The sequence below is a fragment of the Bos grunniens genome, chromosome 7 (assembly GCF_055505025.1).
Source record: "Bos grunniens cultivar Pamir isolate PY7600 chromosome 7, Bosgru_T2T1.0, whole genome shotgun sequence".
NCBI lineage: Eukaryota > Metazoa > Chordata > Mammalia > Artiodactyla > Bovidae > Bos > Bos grunniens.
The window spans coordinates 51,418,330-51,436,642 of record NC_141171.1 but is presented as its reverse complement, the minus strand read 5'-3'; the positions used below and the strand labels follow the sequence as shown (position 1 = coordinate 51,436,642).

Below are 18,313 nucleotides of genomic sequence, written 5' to 3'. Positions count from 1 at the left end.
AGGTGAATGGATAAAGAAGATATAGAAAACTTATGGTTACCAAAGGGGAATAGAGGTGGGGGAGGGATAAATCTGAAGTTTGGGATTAACAGATACATACTACTATATATGACATATAAATAGATAAACAACAGGGATCTGTTGTATAGCTCAGGGAACTATATTCAATATCTTATAACTGCCTATAATGGAAAATATTCTGAAAAAGGTTTTATATAACTACTTTGCTATATACCTGAAACAATGTAAATCAACTATATGTCAATTAAAACTTGATTAATTAAAAAATAGTAAGGGTGGGTAGGGGATGCTGTGATTGGATCTGCTTTTGAGTAGATGCCTCGGGCTATAGTATGGAGAGCAAGCTAGAAGGGTAGCAATGGTAGAGTAGTGAGACTGTTTAGTGGTGGCTATTGTAGTAACCAGATAGCAGTATCTGATGGTGGGAGCAGTGAGGAAGAAGAGAAGTACATGAATGCAAGAGATGTTTATGAGGCATGTGGAGGAGAGAAAGGGAGAAGAGTCAAGGAAGACTCTGAGTTTTAGGCTTATGTGCCTGGATGGACTGTGGTGCCATCCACTGAGATGGGCCTTACTGGAGAAGGAGAAGCTGGTTGGGGATAAAGAGAGTAAGCCCAGTATTGACCACATTTGACATCCCACCCTATCAGTAGGGTGTCTGGTGCTTAGTTGTAGAGCTAAGTTTGGAGCTTAGCTCCAAAGGAGAGGCTCTGGGCTGGAGAGGTATCATCATCCTGGACAGAGTAAGGAACTATATAATTAAGATAATGCTATCAGCTCTTAACAGGTAAATGCCCAGCTTAGTGGTCCATCACAGTGGTTTATTTCTCAGATCAAGTCTAAAATAGGTGTTATTAAGGCTTCCCTGGTGGTTCAGTGGTTAAGACACCATACTTCCACTGCAAGGGGCACAGGTTTGATCTGTGGTTGGAGAACTAAGATTCTGAATGCCATGCAGCACAGCCAAAAAAAAAGGAAAAAAAAATAGGGTGTTCTTAATAAATGGGAGGCTCTTCTCCAAATATTAGTTTAGGGACCTAAGTCCTTTCATCTTGGATCTCTGCCATCTTTAATACATGACTCGATCTCTGAGGTCACTGTGATGTAGCAAGAACATGAAGGATTGTGCATGGGAGTTTCTACACTTCTGTCCACATCCCACTGACAAAAGCTCATCATGTGGTCACATCTAGCTATAAGAGAAGTGGGAAAGCATAGTCTAGGTGGGTGTCTATGAGAAAGAGGAAATGGGTTTGGCAACCAGCTAGCCAGTGCCTGGCACAGGAATGCACAGGAGAGGATAAGATCATCTGGCAAGTCTGGGGCTTGTGCCCATTCATTTACCCCTATTTGTTATATGCCTACACAGGCCCAGGGCAGACAGAAGTGAAGGTAAGCCAGTTCTTCCCCTCCCCAGGCTCATGTTCTTAGAGACCAACAGGAGAGGGTAGACTCCAGCCCATTTTGATCCCTCCTGTAAGTTCAACAGATCTTCAGGGTGAAATGATCCTGCAGTAGTGAGGCACGTTGATTCTGACACTGGCCACCCTTGCCTCTTCCCTGAGGCTGGCTGCCACTCACCCTTACTTACGTTCCTTTACCTCAACAAGCATTTATTGAGTATCTACTGTATGGGGGTATACAATGTCCAGTTCTGCAAATGCAGCATCGAAAAGAGCAGGCTTATTTGTTTATTGTCTACCTCCCTCACTAGAATGTTAGTATCATGAGTAGGGTCTATGGCTTATCTAGCCTCCCACTGTATCCTCAGGCTCCCAAACAAGACCTGGCACATAGTAGGAATTCTAGAAATGATTGTCGAATACATAGATGGTTGAATAAGGCCCTTTGGGAATTTATATATGTAATGAGTGCTAGGAAAGGAGGAGGACAGGTTTCTATGGGGTGGCCCACAACAGTGACCTATTCTGGTTCAGGAGGTCAAGAGAGCTCTTCCTGGAAAAGAAATTTTTAAGCTTAAAATAAGTGGGTGACCGGAAGATGGAAGAATGTGCAAAAGCCTGGCATCAAAAGGGTGTGTGGAAGAACGAAGGAAGTTCAGTGTGGCTGGACCCTAGAGGGGAGGATGGAGTAAGTGCTGCAAGATGAGACAGTGGGCAGGGGGGGACCAGACTGCATTTGGCCTTGCATGTGTGCTCAGTCGTGTCCAACTCTTTGCAACCCCGTGGACTGTAGTGTGCCAGGCTCCTCTGTCCATGGAAATTTCCCAGGCAAGAATACTGGAGTGGGTTGCCATTTCCTACTCCAGGGGATCTTCCTGACCCAGGATCAAATCCGCATCTCTTGTGTCTCCTGCATTGGCAGGCAGATTCTTAACCACTGAATCACCTATATGAATCACCCCACATATAGCCTTGAGGAACCTCTTAAGTCTCTGTATTCTGTCCTGAGGATGCATCACTCAGCAGCATCTTTGACATGCAATCATTATATTTCAAGTCATTGTCCAAAGTGGGCAATTTTTACTTCACTAGTGATTTGCACATCACTGTCTCAATAGTGTTTGAACGTAGGTCGGAATGAAAGTTCCTGTCTGCTTGCCCTACTTCCTACACAGAGACAGCTTCTCTTCTTTTCAGCAAAATAGACACCTAGACTCTTCTTCTTGCTGAAAGGATGTTGAGAATTGAACAATCGCCTTGATGTGCTCAGTGCTTTTACATAAGACCTCCTTTAATTATCACAACAACCCTGGAAGGTTGGCATGACCACCCCCATTTTATAGATGAGGAAACTGAGTCCCAAAAGGAATGAGAATCTGCAGGAAGGCTTAGGTAAAGTGCATCTCTCTAAACTAGAGATGTTGAAGTAAACGCTAGTCTTTATCAGAAAAATAATAACTCTGAGCTGCTCTGACAGGCTGAGAACAGAATTGCAAAGGAGTCAACAGTCCAATGAGTTAGGTTAGTTTAAGCAGCCAGTCGGAAAGTGTTAATGTCTGAGATGCTTAACATGACATTTTAAAAGAGTTAAACATGGTCCCAGCCCTGGAGGAGCTCACTGACAACTGAGAGACAGATGAGGGAACTACAGTTTCAGCATCATGTAAGCAGCTACTCTCCAGAAGGTGTTGATGGAGAGCTGGGAGCCCGCAGGAACTTTGGTCAAGTTTACTGTGTGCTCAGAGCTGAGGGGGCAGGGAAGATGTGCAAAAGCTGGCAGTTCTGATACTGACCCAGTCTCTCTCTTCTTTTGAGATCCTTTCTTTTACCCTGCAAACATTGATGAATTTCTAATTATGTGCCAAACACTAGGGATAAGGCAATGAACAAATATACACAGTACATACTCTCAGTTTAATATAGGAGATAGCCATTTAACAAATAATTACATGGACCCACAAAACTATATAGAATTTTTATAGAATATAACGGCATTTGGCTGTGGGAAGAAGAGCTGAGAATCAGGGGGTCAGGAGCATGAAGCTAATTTTCTTTCCCTGCTATATATAATGTATACAGTTTTCATTTAATATGTGGTTATTGCATGAGTTACCTTTTTTTTTTTTTTTAAAGTGATTTGGGACTTCCCTGGTGGTCCAGTGGCTAAGACTCCACATACGCAATGCAGAGGATACAGGTTTGATCCCTGGTAGGGGAACTAGATCTTCCATGCTGCAACTAAGATTCCATATTCGGCAGTGAAGAGCCAGTGCAGCAAATAAATAAATATTTTAAAAAAATCATGCAAATAAATATATTAAAAACTGTGATAAATGCCATGGAAAAAAAGTGTAGGATTCTCTGAGAAGATAATAGAGGCATCTACTTTACATTTTGGAGTCAGCACAGACTGAGAGAACAGACTTGTGGTTGCCAAGGGAGAGGGGTGTAGGGGGTGGGTTGAGAGTTAGAATCTAACGGGATTAGCAGATGCACAAAGCCAATGTGTGAGTAGTTTTTGTTCAGAAACTATAAAAATACCAAGAAGGGATTGATTTGCACTAATGCTCTACTGCCCTAAGGACTGGGAATTCACAGAATCACACAGTCACTGGTGGGTAGAGTCAGGGAAACAAAGTCTGGGCTAGGAGCTGATCTGCCGGGTATGACCTGTGGTCACAGTGCAGTACAACAGAAACTCGGCACCTGCTTAATTCCACTGTTCTCTCTACGGCTTCTTGGGTTTCAACTTCCTTCCCTTTCCAGGAATTCTCATTTTCTCTTTGTAATAAGCACCTGAAGCATTTATATCAGAACGGCTTTAAAGTTCTGAGCTAATTTTTCTTTCTCTCTTCCAGAAAAGCATTTCATTAATATTTCCTTCCTGGTAAGTTCCTGGTAACATGCAAGTTCTCTGGGCTCCAGCACACAGATCCACTGAATCTATCTCCCCAGGAGGAGGGGCCCAGATATCGTGCTTTTGAAGATTTCCTGGGGAACTCCTTGACAGTCCAGTGGTTAGGACTCTGTGCTTTCACTGTCGAGGGCCCGGATGTGAGCACTAGTTGGGGAACTAAGATCCCACAAGTCATGAAGCACAGTTGTGCTTATGGTGTACCCAGAGTTCATGTGTAGTCCAAATCTGAAATAACACCAGGTTCATGTTTCTTCTAGGGAGCAGAGGCCTAGAGCTTTTTCTATATCAACTTCTCTTTGTGCCCTGGGATTGAGGTCCTTTTTCAAGATCTGCATGTTAAAGTCCAGTCAAGGGTAAGTGGTTACAAAAAGGAGTCCCATATTCCCAAGACAAATGGAACCTTTTGATTCTAAATTCTGTTTGAGATTCAGCATAGTTTTGCCAGGATCCACTCAAAAGAGGCCATAAGGTGGCATGGAAGGAACTCTGGAAGGAAATCCAAGACTCCTGGGCTCTAGTCTCAGCTTGGATACCAATTTGCTATGTTCTAGACAAACTACTTTTCTTTTGTGAGCTTCATTTTCTATATTTCTATATTATGCTGTCCTATATATTTCTGTGTATTTTCTATATTTTCAACTATAAAATGAGAGGATAGGTGACAAATGGATGGACTAATTAGGATCCGTTGCAGTTTGCCCCCTGATTCTATGTGGCTTTCTGTCCTCAGAAGCTGATGTTTCCGGATAAGTATTTCTGCTAGGGACTTCTTATGTATTCTTCTAATCCCTGTGGTTAGAAAGACCAAGACCTATGAGGTCACTTACCCACAGCCAGCTACCCTTTGCCATCTTCCCAAGCCCAAGCTGACCTTAGCATTTGACCTTAGCTGAGGGGACAAAAGGAAGTGGTAACTTCCACATCCCCTCAACAATGCCTGCTACAATTTGTCATCAATGAAACAAAGAGATAGTCCTCAGTGTCCCTGAGCTAGAAACGCCAAACGATACTAAAACTTAGATTCAGTGCCCTTGGGTGGGACCCTCCATATCCTATGATCCAAGGACTCCATTGCAAAATAAAACTCTTTCCTTGAAGTCCCTGACCTCCACCATCTCAGGAAGAATAGAGGTTCACTATCATGAAGTTCATGTATTGACTGAAATGGAATTGACCTAGTCATTAGGAGAGAGGATTGAGAAAATTGAAATTTTGGACACTAAGTTGTAGTGGACACATTTTTTCCCCTATTTATGACATCCATCACCTCTTTCTTTGATAGTTACACTTTGTCCTTTGGTAAAGAAGACACTTTTCCCTCATTCTCAATCCATGTGCTTTTTGGGTGGGGCTGTACCCCTAACCTTCCAGAAATGGTTGTATGACCTGCTCCTGGCTGATCAAGAGCCATGCCATTGGCTATGGTGATTGTTTCAAAGATGGGCATATGATCCAACCTAGGCCTGGAAAATCCAATCCTGGCACTCTTTCTGGAAACAAAGGAAAGAGGTCTCTCTCTGCTTGGAGGCTAAACTGGTCAAATGGAAGCCTGGAGTTGCTTGTGACTACAGATGAGAGTTAATAACAAGGTGGGCAAAGTGCGGCTTCTTGTTCAACTAAGTTTTCTGCTTATTAGGTGTTACACTTATTCATGTTCTAATTTCTGAAAGGAAAAATAGTAAGTTTTAAAGCTTCTTACAATTTAGAAACCCTTGTTTAAAAAATTTGGAGCTGCTCTATGTGAGTGCTCTGAGGAAAAGCTTTAGTCACCATGTCCTAGGAACAGCTCTGAGGACAGAAAAACATTCTTCCATGTTGATGCTTTTTTGGAGCCTATTTAAAAATCGCATGTGGAGTTTTGTCCAGATCTCAACCCAACTCCATTGTATTCTTCTTCCTGTTTTAAAGGACAATGAACATTTTCCATTTAGGGTGAGCTGGGCGATAGAGACATGGATTCTCCACTAAGCTTTTGATTTTTCTGATTTTATTGCTTCCCTATTCTTGAGTCTTCTATTCTTGGCTCTCACCTCTGCCAGGCCCCACACCCTCACTTTCTCTGGTGAGCAATGGGATAAATATCCCAGTCTTTGTTATGCTCTGTTACCCAGTTTCATCTCTGAGGCAAGGTTAAATCATCAGATTGATTGAAAGTACCCACTTTCTTTGGACTTTTCATAAACAGTTTGAATCAAATGTGGCCAGGTGCCTGGGAAAAGCTGCTGACTGTTCCTCCTTAGGACAACTCACTTCCTCTCTTTGCAGTTCACAATGACTGTTTCATTTGCTAGGCACAGCTAAGGCTCCCTCCTAGGAATGTCCCAGCCCCAAATCTTACTTTGTCAGCCAGAAGAGCTACTTCAGTTTCTTTGCAAATGTGTCACTTGGGAAGGACCACTCCCTATTCTTGTCCCTAAAGCCCTTACAGAACCATATAAGTCATACAAATGCCCCACCCCATCCTACCCTACTCCTAGGCAGACCCCTGCATAATTCATTTTCAGAGGAAACAGGTGCAAATTCCCTATTCCTGAGGATATCAGGAAGTAGCCCACTTGGAAGAGAATCTTAAAGGCCTTCAACACTATTAAATTCAATTTAATGCTCCCAGAGGCTACCCACAGATAACAGAGTCCCCAGGATCACAGAACTACTTTTTCTCACCATCCTTGGGTAAGGTGACTGGGAGCTTGAATGAAAGATCTGGAGACATCCAAGAAATAATGACAGAGCAAGAGGACGTGTGGGACAGAAATGAAATAAACCAGAAGGCAGTAGGTTTATGCGTGTTCAGTTGCTCAGTCGTGTCTGACTCTTTGCGACCCAATGGACTGTAGCCCATCAGACTCCTCTGTCCATGGAATTTTCCAGGCAAGAATACTGCAGTGGGTTGCCATTTCCTCCTCCATGGGATCTTCCCAACCCAGTGATCGAACCTGTGACTCCTATGTTTCCTGCATTGGCAGGCAGTTTCTTTACCACTAGTGCCAGCTGGGAAGCCCAGTAGGTTTATAACAGCTATAATTTCAGAATGGTCATGGCAAATACAATTTTCTGGGTATCAGTCTAAATTTTAAATAGTATAGTTGTCTTTCAGTATTCACCAGATATTGGTTCTTCCGATCCCGTGGATATCAAAATCTCAGGATGTCCAAGTCCTTTAGAGTTAGCCCCTATCTTGAAATTGCATCCACAGATACAAAAGGCCAGCTCTATATTATTCACTCAGTTAATCTTCACAATAACCCTGTGAGGTAATTACTACATTGCATCATCTCCATTTTTCATGTGGAGAAATTGAACTACAGAGAGGTAAAGTAACTTGCTCAAGGTCCTATACTTGATTCATAATTGGGCTAGGATTTGAATCCAGGCAATCTGGGTCCAGAATTTTTCTTTTATCCAGTACACAGTCTCTCTGTAAGCTGAGTGGTTGTCCTGGCCTGCCCAGGATTAAGGGGTTTCCCAGATCACAGGGCTTTCAGTGCAAAAACTGGTATAGTCTTGGGTAAACCATGATGGTTGATCACCTGAATATAGAAATATTATCAAAGAAGATGTTTCTGTAGTAAATTAAGTGATGCAAAAGCAGCTGAGATAAGGCAGAGTTAAGAGAGAACTTGCTCAAAGGAAAGGAATTTTAAAAAGCAGATGAACCCTAGGGCTCTCCTCTCTCCCACTGCCTTAGTTTTGGGCCCTTGCTATCTTCATGGCTGCTCTATTCTGATCTGGTTTCTCATCTTCTGCCTTCTAGGAATCACTCCCCCTAAAGCAGCCACCACAATTTTCTGGAGTGTAAATAAATGTGACCAGTCACTCTCTTGCTTACAACACTCCATTGCATTCAATGACCATCGCACTCAATGAGCTTGACTTGGAAGGCCCTCCACTGCTGGCCCTCATCGCTCTGTCCCTTTCTCTCTCAGTGTTTAACATGCTCTGTGCTTCAGCCATACCAAACAATTTGTATTCCCCCAAAGACACTAGGCTCTTGCCTTGGTGTCTTAGTCTCTTCTAGGAATATTGTTTCTACTTTCTTTGCTGCAAACTCTTACTTTTCCTGCAAGACTCCTGGATTAGGAGTCCCTCTTCTCTGTTCTTCCAACTCCTGGTGTCACTTTCTCTACAGCTGAATTTTCAGATTCTTTCATAACTGTTTATCTGTGACACCTGCTGTACTGTGAACTGCTCTTTTATTTATCTGCAGGTTTGTAATACTTGACACATAATAGTAGCTAGTGTAGATTAGGTGTAACTGTATATCAAGAACTTTGCATGCATTATCTCACTTAATCCTTATAAAAACCTATGGGATGGGTACTATTACTATCTCTGTTTTATAGTTGAAGAGAAGGAGACTTGAGAAGTTAAGTCCTTTTCCTTGAATCTTGCAGCTAGAAAATAGTAGAAACAGAATTTGAAACTAGAAGGTCAGATTTCAAAGTCTATACTCTTAACTACTCTGCTAAACTTTCAAATGGAATGAACCCTTCAGAGTCTATCCATCTTACAAAGTTGTTAAGATCAAATAACTTGATAAATAAGAAATGGCTTTGTAAGCTGAAAAGCTCTGATGTCAGAAACTGCTAATTTTAACCCAGTATCTCTCTTCGATTTCTCTTTCATAATAATATAATTCCTGGTGTTTAGCTGGTCACATAATTGCCCACAATAATAACTACATTTCCCAGTTTTTCTGGTCTCCAGGAATGGTCATGTGATTCTGTCTGGGCTAATGTGATATGAACAGAGCCACATTTTTATTTCTGGGTTATGCCTTTAAAGGGACAGAGTGAGTGTCCCCCGCACCCCCTCCCCTCCTGCCGACCCCTGGGTCCTTTCCCCTTCCTTGTAGCTAGGCTATGAACATGGTGGTGATGAGTCATTTTGGATCACAGGGATAAGATAGAAGGAGCCTGGGAACTGCGGCACTGTAGAACTCACATACTTACCCTACATTGCTTTTGCCTGGATGATTGAGATGGAGAGAAAGAAACTTCTATCTTGTTTTAGCCATTGTTGTTTTGGATCTCTATTATAGCAGCTGAACGTATCTCTAACTAATACAGTCTGTTCACAGGGAGAAAGATTATTCTTACTATTCCTATAGAGCAGCTTTGAAACTGCTTATAGGCTATATCATAAGAATTAACTTTCTTTTCTCTGTAAAAGACATTATCATTCAACTATTAATAGTTTGCTTGGGTCAAAAACCTTGGAGTCTTTGCTTTTCTTTTAAAACAACTTGATTGAGATATAATTGACATATGATGAACTGAGTATGTTTAAGTGTACACTTTGATAAGTTTCCACCTAGGAAACCACCTTCAGAATTAAGATAATAAGTATATCCATCACCACAAAAGTTATCTAATGCTCCTTTGTAATCACTTCCTTGTGCTTCTTCCTTAGGTTTCACCACCCCTAGTCTGTCTAGTAACCACTGATCTTCTTTCTGTCACTTTAGATTTGTTTGCATATTCTAGAACTTTAGACATGGAATCATACAGCATGTTACTCTTTCTCATCTGGTTTCTCTCACTCAGCATATTTATTTTGAGATTACAAATCATCTTTGATTCATCTCTTTGTTTCATTGCCACCCCCTCTGCCCCCAATCCATTCCTTCATTAAGTTTAGTAACCTCTACCTGAATCCATCTACTGCTATCTGTCTCCATCGTCATCATTCTCAGACCATTAGCATCTGTCTCGTGTACCACTGCAGTAGTCTCCCGACTGGTCTCTTTGCTTCCAAGCTTGCTCCTTCCAATCCATTCTCCACCTTGAACCCACAATGCTTTCCTTAAAATAGAATCATATCAATCTCTTCAGATCATATCAGTCCTCTGCTTGAAATTATTCACTGGCTTATAATCACACTCAGAATAACACTCTGATCCCTGACTGTAGCTTAAAGGTCTTTCATGGTCCGGCCCTCTGTGCAACTCTCTGATGTCACTGCCTTCTACCATTCTCTGCGTCCAGCCATGCTGGCGTCTTCCTTTTGTTCTTCAAATATGCCAAGACTGCTCCCATCCTAAACTCTTTGTTCTTGCTGTTTCTTCTGTCTGGAAGGCTGTTTCCCCAGCTCTTTGCACAGCTATCTAATTCTCATTTTCCAGGTCTGATTTCAAATGTTATGGCCTTCCAGAGAGCTTCCCACACGTAAGTGGCCTCCACCCAGCAGCCTCTAAGCACATTGCTGTTTCCTTCTTAATAACACTAATTAGTTTATTAAATTACTTGTTGGCAATGTTTATTGTTTCTCTTTTCCCACTGGAATGTGTGCTCCACGGGGACAGGGAATTTGTCTCTTGTTGTTGTTATATTCCAAGGACCTAACAGATATTCAATAAATATTTGTTGAATGAATAAATAAGGGTATTGTGCATGGGTTGGCAGAGCTGAAGGGTAATAGGGGATCACTTTTTAAGTTCCACAACTGTGGTCTCTTTGCACCTCAGGAGTATATCCCTGTACTAGTGAAGTTTTCAGTGTGAAGGCTGTTTTTTTTTTTTTTTTTTTAAATAAAAATAATAGAAGCAAGCTCAGCATGGTTATTCTCTAGACAAGTTTCCAAGGACTGAAAACTTTTTAGGGCTTTCATAGACAGTGTCTTCCTGTCATTTTAGAAACTCTAAAGAGGGAAAGGCAATAACATTTATTTTGAAGTCCAAAATAAAAGGGTGATAATATAGTGGCTGCCCATCCATAAATGTGGATCACATTCTGCCAACTTTATGCTCTGGGCAAAGTTTATTTTCCCCTAGGTTTGCTTCATTCATGTAGTATCAAGAATTAGCATAAAAATTGGTCTGGAACCTATGACTCTCTCAGGGATCTGGTAGAAATGAATGTGGAGGAATTCCCTGCGAGTCCAGTGGTTAGGACTTGGTATTTTCATGCCAAGGGTCTGGGTTCAGTCCCTGGCTAGGGAACTAAAATCCCAAAAGCCACAAGGTGCAGCAAAAAAAAGTGAATGTGAGACGTTTCTGTAGTCCATGGACATGCTGGACACTGAAGACGGGTTCTAATCAAAAATTTATGAGTCAAATGAGAAAATCAGCTCTCATAAGAAAGACCAGCAGATGCCCAACAGTGGAAGAATTCATACCCCAAAGATTTCAACTGATAAGACATAAAGAAATTAAAAAATAGTTATGTTAATTATGTTTTAATTATTTTCACCATTAGGCAAGAATATACCACTGCATATCACTATGAAAAAGAAAAGAACATGTAGATTTGAAAAAAGAACAAATACATTTTTTCATTTTTTAAAATGTGGTGAAATATACCTAACATTTACTATTGTAATCATTTTTAAGTGTACAGTTCAGTGGTATTAAATACATTGACATTGTTGTGTTACTATCACTACCATCCATCTCCAGAACTCTTTTCATCTTATAAAACTGAAACTCTACACCTATTAAACAAGAATTCCTAGGCTTACCTGGTAGCTCAGTGGTAAAGAATCCACCTGCCAATGCAGGAGACACTGGTTTGATCCCTGATCTGGCAAGATTCCACATGCCCATGGAGTGACTAAGCCCACGCACCACACTATTGAGCCTGTGCTCTAGAGCCCAGGAGCCACAACTACTGAGCCGTGTGGCTGAACTGCTGAAGCCCTTGCACCCTGGAGTCTGTGCTCCACAACAAGAGAAGCCACCACAATGAGAAGTCTATGCATCACAACTAGAGAGTGGCCCCCGCAGCAATGAAGATCCAGTATGCTGCTGCTGCTAAGTTGCTTCAGTCATGTGCAACCCCATAAACGGCAGCCCACCAGGCTTCCCCGTCCCTGGGGTTCTCCAGGCAAGAACACTGGAGTGGGTTGCCATTTCCTTCTCCAATGCATGAAAGTGAAAAGTGAAAGTGAAGTCGCTCAGTCAGGTCTGACTCTTAGCGACCCCATGGACTGCAGCCTACCAGGCTCCTCCGTCCATGGGATTTTCCAGGCAAGAGTACTGGGGTGGGGTGCCATTGCCTTCTCTGAAGACCCAGTATACCCATAAATAAATAAATACATTAAACATTTTTTTCCTTTCTATCCCTTCCTCCTGGCTCCTGGCAACACCATTTTACTTTCTGTCTTTATGATTTTGTCTACTCTAAGTCCCTTATATTGGAGAAGGACATGGCAACCACTTCAGTATTCTTGCCTGGGAAATCCCATGGACAGAGATGCCTGGCTAGCTATAGTCCATGGGGTTACAAGAGTCAGACACAACCACCACCACCACCACCACCACCACCAAGTCCCTCGTACAATGGAATCATACAGTATTTGTCTTTTCGTGACTGGTTTATTTCACTTAGTGTAATGTCCTCACATTTTGTTTATCCATTTATCCAATGATGGACATTTGAATAGCTAATAAGTCTAATAAAAATTTTTTTTTAAGACAGAAAGTGTCATGTGTCTTGAAAAAGGAACAGAAGTAGTCTTGAAATTCCGAGGAGAGATTATTTATGATCTGTGTGATGAGTGATGTAAAAAATAAAAAAATACATAAAGGATACATATTACGTGTCTGCTTGCTGGACCTTGAAAGACAAATATAACAATGCTAATTACATGAACTTAATTACAGCTTTTTATTGTGTGCCTACTGTGTGCATTGTGCTATGCCTGGAGCTTTCCATCCTGACCTTATTTACTCCTCAGAATAACTCTGTTAGGTCAATACTGTCATTCTCATATTAAATGAGGAGACAAACTATTGATACACAACTAGTAAATGGAAGCAGACATACCTATGCTCAATGTAGACCAAACCTTGAATAGATTTGTTTAGTTCCAAACTCCCTGCCCTTTCCTCTGACTCACAGGTTTTTAGAGTAAGGAAGATATCCATTTCTTTCATGTCCATCCTTCTAGTCATCCTTCTGGTTCAAATGCCAGCTATTTTACAGCCGATTCTCAAAATGTGGTTTGCAGACCACTTAGACCAGATCATAAAAGGAGTTTGCAAAAGTACATATTTCTGTGCCCCATATCAAAGATTCTAATAAAGTTTGGGATGAGGATCAGAGAATCTGCATTTTTTTTTTCTTTTCTTTTAAAAAGAAATTTGGTCTCTCGTGAGAACTCCTGTGTCTACAAGGTCTTCTGAGAGCATTCAATAGAAATAAGTTCTTTGGGAAAACACTTCAACTACGCCTTCTGGTCTTCTCCATGCTGCCACGCCTGAAACTCAGGCTGATTTTTTCTCATCCCTCCCTGACAGCACCGGGCCCACTGAAGGCATGAATGACTTTAAAGGTTTTAGCCTGATCCACACACATTTTAATTTAGCGACACAAACTAAACTATTTGTCGAAGTGCTTAAAACCACACACGAAATCTGTGCATTGTGCTGTGTTTGGAAGGACGTGGAGAATCAAGGCAGGCCTATAGGTAACGTGGGGAAGACGTACTCTGAATCGGAATCCCGGTTATTTTAGGCGTTAATAACGACGGGGAAGGTAGGAAAACCAAGCAGCCCCCTCATGCGCAGGCGCAGAAGGAAGAGGCGCTATCAACCCTTCAGGGCGCGCCCTTCCCCCACGCTCTTTCCGGGCTTCTCCCACTGCGCAGGCGCAGTAGTGAAGCAAGATGGCGGCCCCCGTGGATCTGGAGTTGAAGAAGGTAAAAAAGGGTCTTGAGCAGGCGGAAGCTTTTGTTTGGAAGCTAAGGGGACTGTGGACAAGAATATCGAATGAGTCTCTAGTGCTGCGGAAGGAAAGAGGCCCCAGGGAAATGGGGAGTGGTTTCTCAGCGTTCAAAGGCGGGACCGGGCCTCCTTAGGCTGGAGTCGAGGGCGAGCGGCTCTTTGCCGGGTAAGAGCCGGTTGGGCTGGGCCTGGTTAAGTTTGGCGAGCCTATAGCGGTTTTGTTCCCTTGTTCCGAGCTCCAGAGTCCTTTCGTTGCTCTTGGTGCCTTCAGTTCCATAGTGAGGCCTGAAGTGAGCGCTTCCAGTTGGAGCCTTTTTAGCCTGCTTGCCCGAGCTGTAGCATCTGTAATTCTGTATCCTAATTTGCTTTGAAAAACTTCAAGTCCAGTCTGTTTTTAGGTCAGTTCTTTAATCCCATATCTTGTAAGGTCGCTTCATACAGTTCAGTCATGTATCCTCATAGCAATGTTCATCTTAGGGCTTTGCCAACAACCCCCCCCCTCCCCCGTTTTTAAAGACTTGTCAAAGAAGAAGCAAGTCAAAGTTTTCCAGATAAAATTGGTATCAGAAGGAATTGAGTTTCTCTCTTCAAACAATTGCCTAGAAATGTGTTACACAGAAACGTTTTCACCACCTAAGAGTTGTCAGGATTCTACCACCACTACCGGCTCAAAAGCATATCCTTTTTTTTGGCGAAGGGAGGGAGAATGGGGATTGGAAAGGAGCCTAGACTTCATCTACTTTAAACCAATACTTTTCTAGAAAAGGAAACAGTTTAACAGAAGATTCAGCCCAAGCTTGGTTCTAGAATACTGCATTCTCTGCCTCACTTCACACCTTTTGACCACTACTTGAGGTTAGAAGAGCAAATTTTGTTTAAGACTGTCTTGTGATCAACCTTTGCATGAGAAATAAGACAGTTGAAGTAGCTCTTCCACGTAATAGATGAAGCAGTGTATTATTGCTCTGAGGATTTGTGTGTGTGTGTATTGCGTTTTGTTTGGAACTTGTACCTTTACTCCTTACGGTGCTCTCTAGTGCTGTATTATCTCAGCTTTAACAATATACTAGCTTCCTTAGCAAACTGTGTCTTAAAGTGTTTTAAAAGTTTACCTTTTTTTTCTGTTAGAAGTTCAAATTTAAGTTAGGGTTTAGTGAGAGCTAACAATAGAATACAGCTGTGAATGGACTTACCCCTCAATATTATTTGAATCTGTTGCTGGGAAACCTATGGACAGTGAATGCAAACTAAGAAAATAATTACAGACTTAAATTGGGTAGTTTTGGCAACCAATAAAATTACAGAAGAAACTTGTTTGAAGGTCTTTTAATATGTTTATAATTTTGGGGGGAGGGGGAGGGATGGAGACTAAACTTTGGGTACCTCCTCTCCCCTTTAGATAAATCTTTTGAAACCTTACTAGTAGGTGAGAACAAAGTCAGAATAAAAGTTTAGTAGCGTTTTGCCATGCATTGCAGCCACAGGTGTTATTATTAAGTCAGAATGTGACAGCATGTGAAAATCATTCTAGGCACTTCAGAAGTATCGAAAACCTTTTGAGTTAAGAGTACTCAGAAGTCAAATTTGGCTTATTGTGTACATATGAAGATTATGATGCAGTTCTTTTATCAATGCTTTGAATTTTTTGTGTCTTTCTCTTAAAATATTCATTTTCTGAATATTACTGTGGATAGTAGAGTAGAAAGATTCAGTAACTAGCGGTCAGAAGAAGTTAAGTACTTGGTTTTTGAGCTAGTAGTTGTTCAGCCCTGTGAAGGTTATTTATATCTCTTCAAAATGTTTAGTTAATTTGTAAACTGTGCTGATGAATCTGCCATCCTTAACTCAGGATTATTGAAAAGAGAAAATGAGACATTTATTATATGTCAGTATTCTCATATTAATTTTCACATGTTAATATTTTGAACAAGTGTGGGAAAGTGCTTTAAATAATCTTGAGTAGTACAGATGTGGTGAGTTGTTACATTTATGGTTCTTGATTTGGGTCTCTGGGTTTCTGATTTTTGCCTTTAGAGCTTTTATTACTCCTTGGGTACCTACTACTTGATATGGTTATTATTTACCATGCCTTTGTTCAGCTTCTTCAGATAGGTTGCATCTTCTGAGGACTGGGTAAGTTCAGTACAGTTGACTCTTGAACAGCATTGGTTTAAACTGCAGGGATCCAGTTGTACACAGATTTTTAAAATAGTAAATACTAGAGTAATACATGATATGTATTTGGGTGAATCAACAAATGTAGAACCAGGGATACAGAGGAACTGCAATATGGAGAGTCAACTATAAATTATACTTGGATTTTCAACTGCACGGAGGGTCAGTGCTTCTAATCACTGAATTGTTCAGGGCTCAAGTTTTTAGCAGACTGGCTTTGAGATGTTTGCTGTGGTAAATTTCACAGCTTTTTCTGTTTAGCAGGCTTCATTTTAATAGATTTGATTTAAACATTTACTGTAAAATATTGCACCTACTAAATCAAGGACATTTCTTTTTAGGCTTTCACAGAGCTTCAAGCCAAAGTTATTGACACTCAACAGAAGGTGAAGCTTGCAGATGTACAGATTGAACAGCTGAACAGAACGAAAAAGCATGCACATCTTACAGATACAGAGATTATGACTTTGGTAGATGAGACTAACATGTATGAAGGTGTAGGACGAATGTAAGTAAAGTATATCCTTAAGGGGGTTATCCTGAAAGAAGTTTATCTGAATTAAGTCATAGAATTTGTTCACTTTACAACTTGGATTAAAGTATCATAGTAGCTTTAAAGAACACTAGGTCAATATCTTTTTTCTTTTAAATGAGAAACTGAATTCCAGGTAGATGTGTTTAATCTTAAACTTTGAAGTATATTTTAAAAATATTTATTCCATGTTCTTCTCTCCATACTTAGGTACTTATGTGTGTAACTTCAATGGTAAAAATATGATTTGTTGTGAAAAGATGTTTATAGTAGTTTTGTGTGTGAAGATTTTTTTTTTAAGTAGTTGTAGTTTTAACCTCTTCTTCCCAACCTGATTATTAATAGTCACACAAGTCATGAATCTTAGATGTCTGATCAGGTTGTAAAACAAAAATAAATATTCAGTTGTCTATTTAAATATACTCATTCTGTCAAACATGAGAAATCTAGTAAGTCAGCTTACCGTGTTCGTTCTAATTCTTATTATATGATTAACCACCTGCACTTCACTTTTTTTTTCTTTTAAAAACTATATTGCCATTCTGAGGGAGAATACATCTGCTTCATGTTCTCTAAGCAAGCGGTAAATGGGAATGGAAAAGCCCTTAACTGCAGGTCACATTCCATTACACTGAGCTAAAAGGAGACTGATTTTTTTTTTTTTAAGTGGAGGAGGTACAAGAGAAGGGTTTTTCTGGAATTTGGTCTTTGAATATTACTTAGTAAGTGGACCATTACTTAAGTTTGGAGCTCCTTTAGTTGGAAAGGAATTTGACCTCAGTCTAGGATGATTTGTTTTGTGATTGATTTGAAGGAAGCACGGCATGTGTAACATTTACTGATGGCTTTAGAATGACATCATGAGAAATAGACTCTGCTCATGACTGGCTAATCCATATTGGTTTGAAACAGAGGTAAATTATGATAAACTGTTCATCTGATTTGCTCTCTGAGAATAAACAGCATGGATAAGTAAACAAAATCTTATTGTTGGAGTCCATTTTTTCATTTTAGCTTGTTTTAAAAGGAAGAAAATTCCAATTTGAGAGTTTGTTACTGGGACACAAAAGAATTGGGATGAAAACAAAGTAGAACCCTTGAATATGTGTCTGTGTAGCATGAAGTGCATTGTTGGCATTCACTGCAGGATAATTTTATCTTTGTTATGAATATCCTTAGGTCTTAAAACGGTAATGGTAGCTTTTATAGCATGCTTGTTAACATGTTGTGCTTCGGTTTCACATCATTACATTAGCCTTTGCTTGCTGCTGTTAAAGAATTTCTCTCTCCTGAAAAGAAAAACTCTTTGGTCTTTTGATCTATAGTGAATTTGTTTTTTTTTAATAATTTTTTTTTTTTTTTTGGCTTTGCTGGGTCTTTGTTTCTACACGCTGGCACGCTCTAGTTTTGGGGAGCAGGGGCTACTCTGGTTGCAGCGCTCTGGCTTCTTGTGGTGGTGGCTTCTCTTGTTGCAGAGCACGGGCTCTAGGGTGCACAGTCTTCCGTAGTTGTGGTTCCCGGGCTCTAGGGTACAGGCCCAATAGTTGTGGCTCACAGGCTTAGCTGCTCCATGGCGTATGGGATCTTCTGGGACCAGGGAT

At 40.9% G+C, this 18,313-nt stretch overlaps 1 protein-coding gene across 11 annotated transcripts in view; it reads left to right on the top strand.

Moving 5' to 3' along the window:
- Window positions 1-13,920: 13,920 nt before the first annotated feature.
- The window catches only part of PFDN1 (prefoldin subunit 1), a 90,515-nt gene continuing 86,122 nt past the window's right edge, over window positions 13,921-18,313 (top strand). For all 11 annotated transcript variants that reach the window (XR_015167502.1, XR_015167501.1, XR_015167500.1 and 8 more), the window contains exons 1-2: window positions 13,921-13,980; window positions 16,522-16,688. Coding sequence is in view for 2 of the 11 variants with exons in the window: in XM_086411978.1 (XP_086268104.1) it covers window positions 13,948-13,980; window positions 16,522-16,688 (200 nt within the window). In the remaining 9 variants the exon portion in view is untranslated. The remainder of the gene's footprint in view (window positions 13,981-16,521; window positions 16,689-18,313) is intronic.